General features: G+C 38.5%; 1 protein-coding gene across 3 annotated transcripts in view; it reads right to left on the bottom strand.

Annotated features, from left to right (window-relative positions):
- The window catches only part of UVRAG (UV radiation resistance associated), a 328,574-nt gene that overhangs the window by 263,751 nt on the left and 51,749 nt on the right, over positions 1-13,074 (bottom strand). For all 3 annotated transcript variants that reach the window (XM_004051837.5, XM_055356832.2, XM_055356831.2), the window contains exon 4: positions 1,835-1,996. In XM_004051837.5, the coding sequence (XP_004051885.1) occupies positions 1,835-1,996 (162 nt within the window). The remainder of the gene's footprint in view (positions 1-1,834; positions 1,997-13,074) is intronic.

Here is a 13,074-nt window from a genome sequence, read left to right as displayed (position 1 = left end):
AATTTTTTTCATCTGGAAAATAAGGGCAATAATATCAAACTTCACAAGGTTGCTATAAATATTAATTATAATAATCTATATCTGATTATAGCAAATAGGTTTCATTTCATTTGCAATTCTAACAGATTCCTAGTTTTGTCCTGGAACACTGTTAGAAAGGATTCTGAAGGCCTGGTGCCATGGCTCATGCCTGTAATCCCAGTACTTCGGGAGGCCAAGGCAGGAGGACTGCTTGAGCCTAGGGGTTCACAACCAGCCAGGGCAACATAGCAAAACCCAATGTGAAAGGAAAACATCTTGGGCCCCCAAAATCATTAAGGAAAACTCAAGCTGGAAACTGCTTGGGGGCCCTTCCTCCCATTCTATTCAAAGTCACCCCTCTGCTCACTGAGATAGATGCATATCTGATTTGCCACCTTTGGAATGGCTAATCAGAAACTCAGAAGAATGCAACCGTTTGTGTATCACCTGTCTGTAACCTGGAAGCTCCCTCCCTGCTTCGAGTCTTCCTGCTTTTGTTTCAAGTTGTCCTGCCTTTCCAGACTGAACCAATGTACTTCTTACATGTATTGATTGATGTCTCATGTTTCCTTAAAATGTATAAAACCAAGCTGTGCCCAAACCACCTTGGGGACGTCTTTCTGGAGCGGTGTCACAGGCACATCCTATCTTGGCAAAATAAACTTTCTAAATTAACTGAGACCTGTCTCACATGTTTACACCCATCTCTACAGAAATAAAAATAAAAATTAGCTGGGCATGATGGCGCCTGCCTGTAGTCCCAGCTACTTGCTGAGGCAGGAGGTATTGAGAGATTCAGGCTGAGGTGGAAAGGATCACTTGAACCCAGGAGTTTAAGGCTACAGTGAGCTATGATCACACCACTGCACTCCAGCCTAGGCACCAGGGCAAGACCCTGTCTTTAATTTAAAAAAAAAAAAAAAAAAATAGAAGTAAATAAAAGAAAGGAAGAAAGAAAATATTATGGAGCTACTTTGGAGCCCAGTTAAAAGAGAACTGTAGAGGCCAGGCACAGTGGCTCACACCTGTAATCTCAGCACTTTGGGAGGCCGAGGCGGGTGTATTACCTGTGGTCAGGAGTTCGAGACCAGCCTGGCCAACATGGAGAAACCCTGTCTCTACTAAAATACAAAAAATTAGCTGGGCATGGTGGCACATGCCTGTAATCCCAGCTACTTGGGAGGCTGAGGCAGGAGAATCACTTGAACTTGGGAGGCGGAGGCTGTGGTGAGCCGAGATTGCGCGCCATTGCACTCCAGTCTGGGTAACAAGAATGAAACTTCGTCTCAAAAAAAGAGAACTGTAATCTACTAGCTACATCAGTCATGGGTACAGCAGAGGTGGAGAACCAGTGGCAGCATATAATCCAGGCAGGTGTCATCCTGTGCTCAATAAATAGTAGCTCTTCTTATTCCTGGAATAACGCTACTGGTCAAAAGAGAGGTATTTAACATGATATTCCTTATTTCAACTTAATTTTCAGATTCTAGGTGAGGACATCCAGTAAGACAGAAAAAGCAAAATGCTATGAGAAAGCACATTCTTTCCTAAACACACACACAAATCCGTCTTCATAAATTTCTTCAGACAAAGGTGTTTGTTAAACTAGGCAATGATTCAAACATAACAATGTAAGTAACATAAGTAAACAATAACATGTAAATGATCATCAAGGTCTCTCTTAGTGATATAAGTAAACAGTCATAAAAGTCTCTCTTTATAATAGGAAACGCAGAATCAGAAGAATCAACAGAAAGGTTAGACAGGTTAATTTGGAGATGACAACTACTTGAAACCACAGTCTAAAAATTACCTGCTGACCCAAGTATTTCAGCCCATCCAAACAGACTTTCCATTCAATCAACAGCTGGTAGATGTTCTCCTTTCCACCCCATATCTTCACCACGAAACAAGACACAGATGTATCAAGACGGTCTGGCATAATTCCAAAATCGAGACTTCGCCACGTGGGATTCTGCTCATGAAAATGAAAACACGCTTTAGGACAACTCTATTTGTTTACGATTATTTCAATTAGGTGACAAATCATTTTGTTTTTCAAAACCAAAAGACCTCATAAATACATTAAATTGCAAACTTAAGTAAGCCAAGAAGACATTACAATTAACACAAAAGGGGTGATAATGGTACTTTTGAATTTCTCTGCTTACTTATTATAGTCATTAGAAGAAGCGTATATTCCTATCACTAATTTACACGGTTTCATATGGTAATTCATTCATTTATTCGACACTTAATACGTGATTATTAAGAGCCAACACATAAACAATGCCCTCAAAGAGGCTCCAACTTACTGTTGGATTCAAACCTCCATTTAAATAATTACACTGTTTTGTGCAAAGTTCAATAACAGAATTATGCATAAGGCTACACAGCAGAAGAGAAAGGAAAAATAAACTCTGATGAACAGGGGAAGACATCACAAAGGCTGTGAAACCTGGCTTTTAACAGATAAGTGGGCTTTCACCAGATTAAAATAAGTAATTTCAGGCAAAGAGGAACACAATATGAAAAGGGCTCAGAAGTGTAAAATGCCAAGGTGTGGTCAGGGCACTCAGGACTACTGCTGGAGCACACAATACAAAAGTGGCAGGACACAAAGCTGGACAGACACACAAAGAACTTAACTGAAGGATCTTTTATGCCTTTTGCTAGGAGGGAATACTTTACTCTGTACAACAGTGGGGCCATTGAAATGTTTTCAAGTTGAAAATAACAAGGTCAGCTTTATGCTCTGAAAGAACATTATTTCTCATTAAGAGAATCGTCCAGGGAGTTGAAACCCTCTCTGAAAAGTGAAAATGTTAAGGAGCTTTCATAACATCAAAGGAATGAACTACAATGTAATATGTCAACTACTTTTGCTTATTTCCCCTACATGAAACATAAGGGCTTTCACTGCTGAATGTAAACAAAATCAACCTATTAAATTACCAATTTTCATATTATGTAAATCAGTAAATCAAAGGGTCTTCAGATAAGGGTAACTAACTGTTCTTGGCTTTGTGGCAGTTTTTTTTTTTTTCCTGACCAAAGTGTAAGGTGGGAGAGGACACTGAAATACTACCACAAATAGCATGATGATAACCTAGCACACACATTTATGCAGTCAGTTTTATACTGGATTGTATAAAAACTAAATGCTAGCCATGCAAGAATTTCAGTCTAAGATCAACAGAATTCCACTCTTAAATGACCTCCAGTCTGTATCTCACTATAACTGTTTTAGCAGCCCTGCTAAATAGGGGCAGAGTTTCAATTAAATGTGAAGACAACAATAAGGTGTGGGAGTAACTATGCTGATCCACACTACAAGAAATGCTTACAAAGTTCTTCAGGCTAAAGGGAAACAACACTGGATATAGACTTGGATCTAGGCGAAAGAATGGAGAGCACTGGCAATTGTAAACATGTGGGTAAATATAAAAGACTATATGGCCCAAGGGTGAATGGGTGAATGGAAGGGAGCCATCCATTTCTGATAATGACTGATGAGACAATCCTCTCACTGAAAACAACTAAAATGTCAGCTAAAATATTTTTTAAATAATAATAATAATCACCATTAACATCAAAGAATTTCCAAACCAAGGAAGAAAGAACCCAGAGAGATAAGTGGAGATCTAGAGGTCTTTGTCGTGAAGCCATGACGGATCTATACAAAGCCGGGGCTTTGGTTTTCACATTCTTTCTTTTTCTTTTTTTCTTTTTGGGGTAGAGACAGGGTCTCACCATGTTGCCCACACTGGTTTCTAAGTCATGGGCTCAAGCAATGCTCTCACCTCAGCCTCCCAAAGTGCTAGGATTACAGGGGTAAGCCACTGCACGTGGCCAGTTTTGGCATTCTTAAAGGAAGCAAGGACATAATTCAAGAGCCAGGCCCGGGTCCCATCCATGACTAAAAAATGTCCCTCTCCACACTGAGGACCACAAAAGGGCTATACCCCTAAACAGCATAAGTGAAACTAAACTAAATCCACCAAATCCCTACACACAAATGTCTGTAGGGAAGGTTGCCATGACAGATGAGAGGAGAACCTTCCTTGGAAGAAATTACACAGAATGCAGCAGAGATAAAAAGACCAATATGAAAAAAAAAAAAGGTTTAAAAACATGGATGACAGAGTAAAAAGATCTGATATGCATTTAGCAAGCAGTCCAGAGAGAGAAAATGGATTAAGGAAGGAGGCAAGGAGTTATTTAAAGAGATAAGTAGCAATTTCCTAGACTGATTAAAAAAAAAAACAAAAAACTAAATCACAGGTTTAAATACGTAACAGGTCCTAAGCAAGATAAATAAAACCATATCAGAACACATAAAACCAAGTAACTGACAACCAAGAAATCCACCCAATGAAAATACTCTTCGCAAATCAGAGTAAAATGAATACATTTTCAGACAAAAAAACTTGGGAGTGTGACACTAACATATGCTCACTAAAGAAAATCCTAAAGGATGCACTTTAGGCAAAGTGAACTCAGAACATTTTTGCTGCAAGAATGAATGAATAGCAAATAAATGGTACCTATAAGAATAAATCTAAAGAAGGGGTAGGATGCCTGACATGATAAAATGAGTAGCTCAGCAAATTTTTCCCCCAAAAAGCAACAGTAAAACTGGACAAAATTCACAATCCACTGGCAGAAGTTACTGGCTTAAGGTATCTAAGCATAAAGTCACGAATCACTGGGTGACCACTAAGCTATGCAGACATAGGAGTAATCACTAGAAACGTGGATGGGCTTGGGAACAGCAGCAGACCATCACCCAAACAGAACCACTGGCTTGTGGAATGGCTTTGAAGAATCACGCAGCTTCAGCCTTTCCTCTGAAAAATGAAGAGAGCTGACAGGCAGAGTGGTAGAGAGGAAAGCGCTGTAATGAAGCCACGTTGTTGAATTACATAATTCCCTGTGTCTCAGAATCTTCAGTTATAAAACTATCACCTCACAGGGTTTTTATGAAGCTTGAACAGAATAGTAATAAAAAACTAATTACAGCAATAGCTACTATTTTAATACTTACTAGTGACAGTCACTATATAAAGTATTAATAATAGATAAAAAGGGCATAGAGAATGCTTATTCTAGCACATACAAATATTTAATCTGCTGAATAAATTAGCCTTGTTAATCCTAACAATAAATCCACAAGTAAATAAGACAATTTGTTAATTCTAATAGTTAAGACAAAATACCATATTTCATCAAATCCAAGACATCACCAATCATAAAATGCATCATAATTGTATATACAACCAAAAAGAACTGGTTTTAAGATGCATCTAGATTGTGCAGCAATGTTAAATTGTGAAAAATTAAAAATCAATAAAACACAGAAACTGAGTCTTCTTGCCTAAGGTCACTTAGTAAAAACAGTATCAGAATTTGAATCTAGTTCTCTAGAATTTGTCTCATGTTCATTTTGTGTGTGTGTGTTGTTGTTGTTTTTTCTCTTTCTACCAAATTACAAAAGACAGAATTTAGAACAAAGGCGGGCTAAAGAGAATGTCAACAATTTCCTTATTTTATATCTCACAGCCAGAGGCAGAAAAGGAAGAAAGAACTCTGCCCTCTGCCTATGCCCTATTCTCTGAGAGAAAGGAACTGGGGAGACTCCACAGGTCTCACACTTGCTCTTGCTGCTCCATCACCAGACTCTACAGCTGACTAGGGCTGAGACAAAACAAACGACTAAACATAATAGCAAAGCCTAGACCACTACTACAAGAATGAAGCATTCATTACAGATTAGCTAAGAAGGAACTGGCCCTTCACTGGTTCACCCAACTGTCCACCGAGGACGCTGAGAAAACTGTAGCTAGGAATGCTGGGGAAAAGCCTTCTAGCCTGCAGCCTGAGGATGTGCCTGCTCCCCTGGAACTGAGTACCCTTCACCAACTCTACCTTACATGAGTAATGGCAATCATTTGTGAGCCATTTACTACATGCTGAGCACTATACCGGATTTAATTTAACATGAACTACAGGACAAACAAGCAAGCTGCGTACAACATAGAAAGAGACAAAATGAGGGCTTCCTCTAGCTTACATATCCTAGGAATGAAAGCAATAAAAGGGACCTTTGAATTTGCCTAGTCCACCTCAAGTTCTGAAATGAGGAAGCTGAGAACCTCTGGTGGGACCCCCTCCCTACCTCTACCCCCACCCATTCTTTTCCTGGTTAACGTTTCTCTGACCACTAGGTTTCAGTTCAAACATCTCTTCCTCAGAAGCCTTCCCAATTCTCTTTAACTGTCAGCCTTCTCTGCCTGCCACCCACTGTGAGGATGGGGCTTTTTTTGCTATTGTTTTCCCAAGTAGATAATACAGTAACCTGGAGACAAAGTAAGTATTCAAATATTTGCAGAATTAAAAAAAAAAAAACTATTCCTGGCACTTTGCTGCAACAAGACCTAATCACTTTGGGGTCAAAAATATTAAATTTAAGGCCAAGACCAGAAAGCACAGCTTAAGATTCATTTGGAAAAAGTGATTCGCTTTCTCACCTAATATGAATCATGCTTTATAAATAGAGAATAAAAACCATTTTACTCATTTTTACTACTGGTATAATTATTACAAGAAAGGGGGAACAATGAAAGCTGTGTGTTCACTGATGTCCTTGGGGCTGGCTGCCACTCCTCTATGCTCCCATAGGAACCTGTGAGTGGTTAACTTTCTTATGGCACCTGGCATGACACATCACCATCACTGATTTTTTTTGCCTGTCTTCCCCTCCAGAACGTGAGCTCCTCAAAGGCAGGGATTTCTACTAGTGTATTTATCCTCTACAATATCCAGCACCATTACCAAAGGTTCAGTGTGCCAGGTACTATACTACTAATTTGACTATATATATTCTTACTTAATCTTCACGAAACTCAAGAGTCCTGTGAAACAGACAGCACTATCCCAATTTTTCAGGAGAAGCTGATGCTAAGAATTATTAAGTCACTTGTCTAAGGTCATATGGTTGGTTATATCTGGAACAGGAAGACAAAGTCAATATCTGACACTGACTCTAAAATCATGGCAGCAGGCCGGGAGCGGTGGCTCACACCTGTAATCCCAGCACTTTGGAAGGCTGAGGCAGGCGGATCACAAGGTCAGGAGATTGAGACCAGCCTGGCCAATATGGTGAAACCCCACCTCTACTAAAAAATACAAAAATTAGCCGGGCGTGGTGGGGCGCGCCTGTATCTCAGCTACTCAGGAGGCTGAGGCAGGAGAATCGCTTGAACCTGGGAGGCAGAGGTTGCAGGGAGCTGAGATCTCACTACTGCACTCTAGCCTGGGCGACAGAGTGAGACTCCGTCTAAAAAAAAAAAAAAAAAAAGGCAGCATTAGATCACTTTTGTATATGAGGAAGGCCATGTTGTGGGGACTGTCTAAAGTAAGAATAATGGAGCCTTATGTCCCAGGCAGCCCCTGAAGTTCGAGTATAATATAATCATTAATGTTCCTCATGATAACCTTGACTTGTTGAGAAAAAGTTGAATAATCTTCCCTTATTTAAGAAAGGGGAGAGGAAGGAAATCCATTAAAAGGTAATATGGATATGAAAAACTCAAATGGTAATATTTTACTAAACTGGAATTCAACAGACCACCAACTCCATTTATCCTTGAACAGTCAAAAAGAAGATGAAAAAGAGCTTGTTAACTGTCAAGTTAGATCAAATATATCCCATTAATTTTTTAAAAAAGACTCCAATACTTGTTCGGGATTTGTTTATTCCTAATTGGCATTAACTGGTGTGATTTTCCAGAACAAGTGCTCCACAACATAAATATCATAATACCATATTAAACTAAACTAAAACCACAACATAATACCATAATCCCACCAGAATGGCTAAAATTTAAAAGATAGATAATACCAAGTTTGGGCAAGGATAGAGCAACTAAAAATCTCACACTGCTGGTAAGATGTAACTGGTACAAATGCTTGGGAAAATTATTTGGCAACATCTACTAAAGCTGAACATAACCTACAATCCAGCACTTAATTCCACTTCTAAGTACCTACCTCAGAGAAAGGCACACATATGTTCAGCAAAGGATATGTTCATTAGAATTAGTGAACTACTATATACAACATGAACGAATCTCACAAATATTATGCTGAGCAAAAGAGCAGACGCAGGCCGGGCGCGGTGGCTCGTGCCTGTAATCCAAGCACTTTGGGAGGCCAAGGTGGGCGGATCACTTGAGATCAGGAGTTCGAGACCAATCTGGCCAACATGGTGAAACCCTGTCTCTACTAAAAATACAAAAAAACATTAGCCTGGTATGGTGGTGCACACTTCACCTACTTGGGAGGCTGAGGTGGGAGAATCACTTGAACCTGGGAGGCAGAGGTTGCAGTGAGCCAAGATCCCACCATTGCACTCCAGCCTGGGCAACAAGAGCAAGACTCTGCCTCAAAAAAAAAAAAGGGCATATGCCATGTAAAAGTTCATAACCAGGCAGAACTAAGCTATGGTGTTAGAAGTCAGAAGAGAGGTTCCCTCTGGGAAAAGGTAGTGACTGAAAAGCAAGAGATAGGCCGGGCGCAGTGGCGCATGCTTGTAATCCCAGCACTTTGGGAGGCCGAGGTGGGCGAATCACCTGAGGTCTGGGGTTCGTGACCAGCCTGACTAACATGTTATGATGAAACCCCATCTCTACTAAATATAAAAAAATAGCCAGGCATGGTGGCACATGCCTGTAATCTGAGCTACTTGGGAGGCTGAGACAGGAGAATCGCTTGTACCTTGGAGGCGGAGGTTGCAGTGAGCCAGGATCGCGCCATTGCACTCCAGCCTGGGCAACAAGAGTGAAACTCCGTATCAAAAAATAAAATAAAATAAAACAAAGAAAAGCAAAAGATGATCGTGTTTCATTGATCAGTTCCTTTTGAAAAGTCATAAGGCTATTATTTGTGCATTTACTAGATGTGTACAATATCTCAATAAAAAGTAATGAAACTATTTTTTTTAAAGATCCAACAAGGGAAAAAGCAAGAGGTGCCCCACTGAAATAAATCAAATGAAGTCATCTCTTCCTGATGTATGTCCTAAAGCCTAAACCTTCCTGGTCTTCAAATTACACCACCCTAAAAGGTAGTCATTTACTCCCCTTTGTGTAAGACCACCTTTCAATAAGAGTAAATATATACTAAAATATGAAGTAGCATAATTTCCTATTACTATTAGAGTGATAAAGTATCAGAAAAAGCAGAAAATAATACCTCCTTTCAAAGTGAAAAAATGACACTTGGTGAATGTATCTGAAGGGGCATAATGCATGGCAAGGAAGAGGGATAGATACTCTTGGGGGTTGTTGTAGCAAATATTCTTAAATACTTCATTCAAAATCAAATGCCTCTGGAGGACAGGGAAGTTTTTTGAAGTTATTTCGTGTGGTTGAATAGATGACCTGGGTGTTCTTTCTAAGCCAATACAACACTGATACAGTAGAGCTATTGTCAATCTTCTGATTACAAAGACTTTCCTTTATACTATTACAAAATAGTTGCCAGACAATGAGCAATAATTCCTAAGTTGGTACATTCAGATACAGGCAGATACAGCCTGCCACACATTCAAAGATTTTATAGCCTACTATTTTTACTATATAGACCCAGATGATTTTTTTATTTATATTTAACCTATACATACCCGCCCAATTTCTACATGGAACAAATTAATCAAGTACTAATATCATCCAGGGACCTATACCACCACATTCACTGAAAAGTAGAATATCAGGATATTTATAAGCTCTGAAAAGTTCACTGTCTACCACACACCCACAAGAGGACATAAAACCATTATTTATTACTGTTGCTTGATAAGAAATCTATGGTTACAAGAACACAACCAAGAACTCATAAAATGTGTTCTAACTTTCTGAAACCATACAACACATCTCACTGGAATAGCATACTGATTTTATCATTACTATTAACACAATAAACTCTCTTTCCCTGTCTCATTCACTTTTATTCAGACCTTCCTATCTCAATTTAGAAATTACTAATTGTTAGAAACCTTTCCTAACTTCTCCCTCCAAACTAACATAAATAACACTTTTACATGTTTTCATGGCATCCTGTTCTTCCCTGGTACTACATATAATTCCATGTGTTGATTATCTCTGTCTCCCTTCAAATCATGTAGTTAACCAGACAGAAGTTGGAGAACCTTGAAGATGATGCAGTTTAAAAGACAGTAACATAATCTGACATAAGCTACACACACGCACACACACACACTCAATGTTAATTCATTCAATCATAATTCAACTGAAACATAAAGTTGGTTTGAGAATCACTCAGACCAGTAACTCATAAAAAGTATTTGTACTGTTTAGCCAGTTTTTTTCCCAAAGATTTAAAAACAGCTCCTCAGTCACAATCTCAACAGAACTTTATAGTTCTGATAAATTATGCCACATGCTTTCCCTAAAATGCATGCTCTAGAAATTGTTTATTCAATGATAAAGCCTATCAGTGACCTCTGTTAGCCCTCTAGCAGACTTAATCAGTGGAAGGAAGTGGGATATAAGGGAGGTTGCAAAACAGCAGGGCTCTGGAACACTGGTTTTACTAGTTATTAGCGGTGTGACCTAGATCAAGTTCCTCAGCCTGCTGAACCTGGTTCCTCAGCTGTAAAACAAGCACATCTCTTAGCTTGGAATGCTATTATCAGGATGAGAAATAATGTATATGACATGTCCAACATGCTACTTCAATCATAGGTGGGTACTTATAATTGATACCTCTTCTTCATTTAAAAAAATCCATGTACAGAGACATTTCAAAACACACACAAATTAGCTATCAGTATACTCCCACCATGAGATTTTTAATATTCTAATAAAATTTTAAAACTTGTTTTTGGAAAAATAACCAATGATTAGATTAACTTTGTAACTGTTAAAGGCAGATATGGGTTTGCAATATAATTAATCTCTTTTATAAACATGAGAAACCAACTTCAGAGAATTTAGTCACTTCCATTGTTATTGCTTCAATAATTTTACTTATTAACCCAATGACCCTTCAATAATATCAAGGATCTAACCTCTCCCTGAACACAAGAAGAGATGATATGGAGGGCACAGATAGCTGAAGCCAGAGACCTTAACACTGAACTATACATTCACCATGAATTGTTCTATGCTAAATATATCATGGATAAGGTGAGGGTCCTGGTCCACCAGATGTGCCCCATTTTGCATTAATTGTAATGCTATGCCTTCCAAAATCTCATTCTCATGCTCCTTAGCCCTTGACCATCATCTCCTATTGCTCCAGGCCATTCCCTCTGCTGTCCTGATCCTCAATTCTCTTGCACCTGTCTCTCTGTCATATCTGCCTAGCAACACCTCAAACCACCTCTGCTCACTGCACTCCAGCCTTACTAACTTCTTAGCCATTTCTTGAACACCTCAAGTACACTCCTGTCTTTCTACTTTCCTGTTTCTTGTCCTGTAACAGTATTCCTGAAATAGCTATATAGCTTGTTCCCTCACTTCTGTCAGGCGTCTGCTCAAGTGACATCTCCCATGTGACTCCTGCAGAAAAACTGCAATCTCCCCTGGCAGGTACTCCCTTATTCTGCTTCAGTTTACTCCATTCTATTTATTACCATCCAACATAGTCCCACTCACCAGTTCTAACGTGCGTATTTTTTCACATTGTAAGATGAATTCTGATTTTAGAAATAGTAAAATCAATAAAGTCCTACAATCTTTGACCACCAGGTGGCAGTCATCCAGTGTCATTGTATCTACATGCACACCCTTAAAAGTAGCCGTGTTTGATATTAAGTTAGGCACAATGTTAGCACTACATGTGCTGCAAAGTTTAATTGCCATTTAAAATATTTCTCTTGATTTATATTGAAACAAAATTTTGTAATATTTAAAAATTTTAAATTCAAAAGGTTTTTTAAAAATCAAGTGTTCACAACCATGTAAACAGAACTCTTGCAGACTGGGGGTGAGAGTATAAATCAAACAATAATTTTGGAAAACTATTTGGCAGCTTTAGCTGACCATATGCATATTCCTAGCAATTCCACTCCTAGATGTATACTCAACAGAAATACATCCATACATTTACCAAAAGACATACAGGAGAGTGTTTATAGCAGCACTATTTATGTTAGCTCAAAACTAGAACCTAACCAAATGCCTATCCACAGAAAAAATGAGTCAATTCTGTGATTTCACATAATGGAATATTATAGAGCAAACAAACCACAAATACGTCCCAAAAATAAATGAATTTTACTATATAAAGTTGAAACATGGCAATCGGACACAAAAGAGTGCATACTATATTATTTCATTCATACAAAAGCAGGTAAAATTAACCTATGGTGTTAAAAGTCAGGAAAGTAACAGCGACTGGAGAGGGGAGGAGAGGGCTTTTTAAAAGGAGCTGAAAATATTCTATTTGTTGATCTGGATGCTGGTTATACGGGTGTATTCAGTTTGAGATAATTCATCATGCTGTATACTTATGAACTATAAACTCTTCTATAAATGCCAAACTTCAATAAAAAGTATTAAGATTTTGTGTAGGCAGAAAGCACAGAAACAGAGCAATGAGACATGAATTTGGTATTAGAGAAGCAAATATCTGTCACTGGAGAAATTACTGCATCCAACCTCTTCAAAGGACTTAAGGAAGTAAATATTTTATTGCTAATAGGATTCCTTATCATAAGTCAAATAATGAAAAAAGGAAAGACTGCTAAATATCTTGGAATGGATTGAAGAAACTCCAAAGTAACAACAGGTTAGTAAAATTGAATCACAACTCATAAGACTATTGCTCAGGCCTTGTGTTCAGTTTAATTAGAATGTTTAACTATTTTTTGTAAATGTAAAATAACAGTGAGTCTTACAGCCAGAAACTTAGATTTGGATACATACATATATGACATACTAAACATATTTTGTTTGTTTGCCAAGTCAAAGCAAATCACTATACAATGACTATGGAGATTAAAACATGAACCACATGAGGTCCCTG

This window comes from Gorilla gorilla, chromosome 9, assembly GCF_029281585.2.
Source record: "Gorilla gorilla gorilla isolate KB3781 chromosome 9, NHGRI_mGorGor1-v2.1_pri, whole genome shotgun sequence".
Lineage (NCBI taxonomy): Eukaryota > Metazoa > Chordata > Mammalia > Primates > Hominidae > Gorilla > Gorilla gorilla.
The sequence above is the reverse complement of the archived record's forward strand: the minus strand, read 5'-3'. Positions and strand labels throughout refer to the sequence as shown.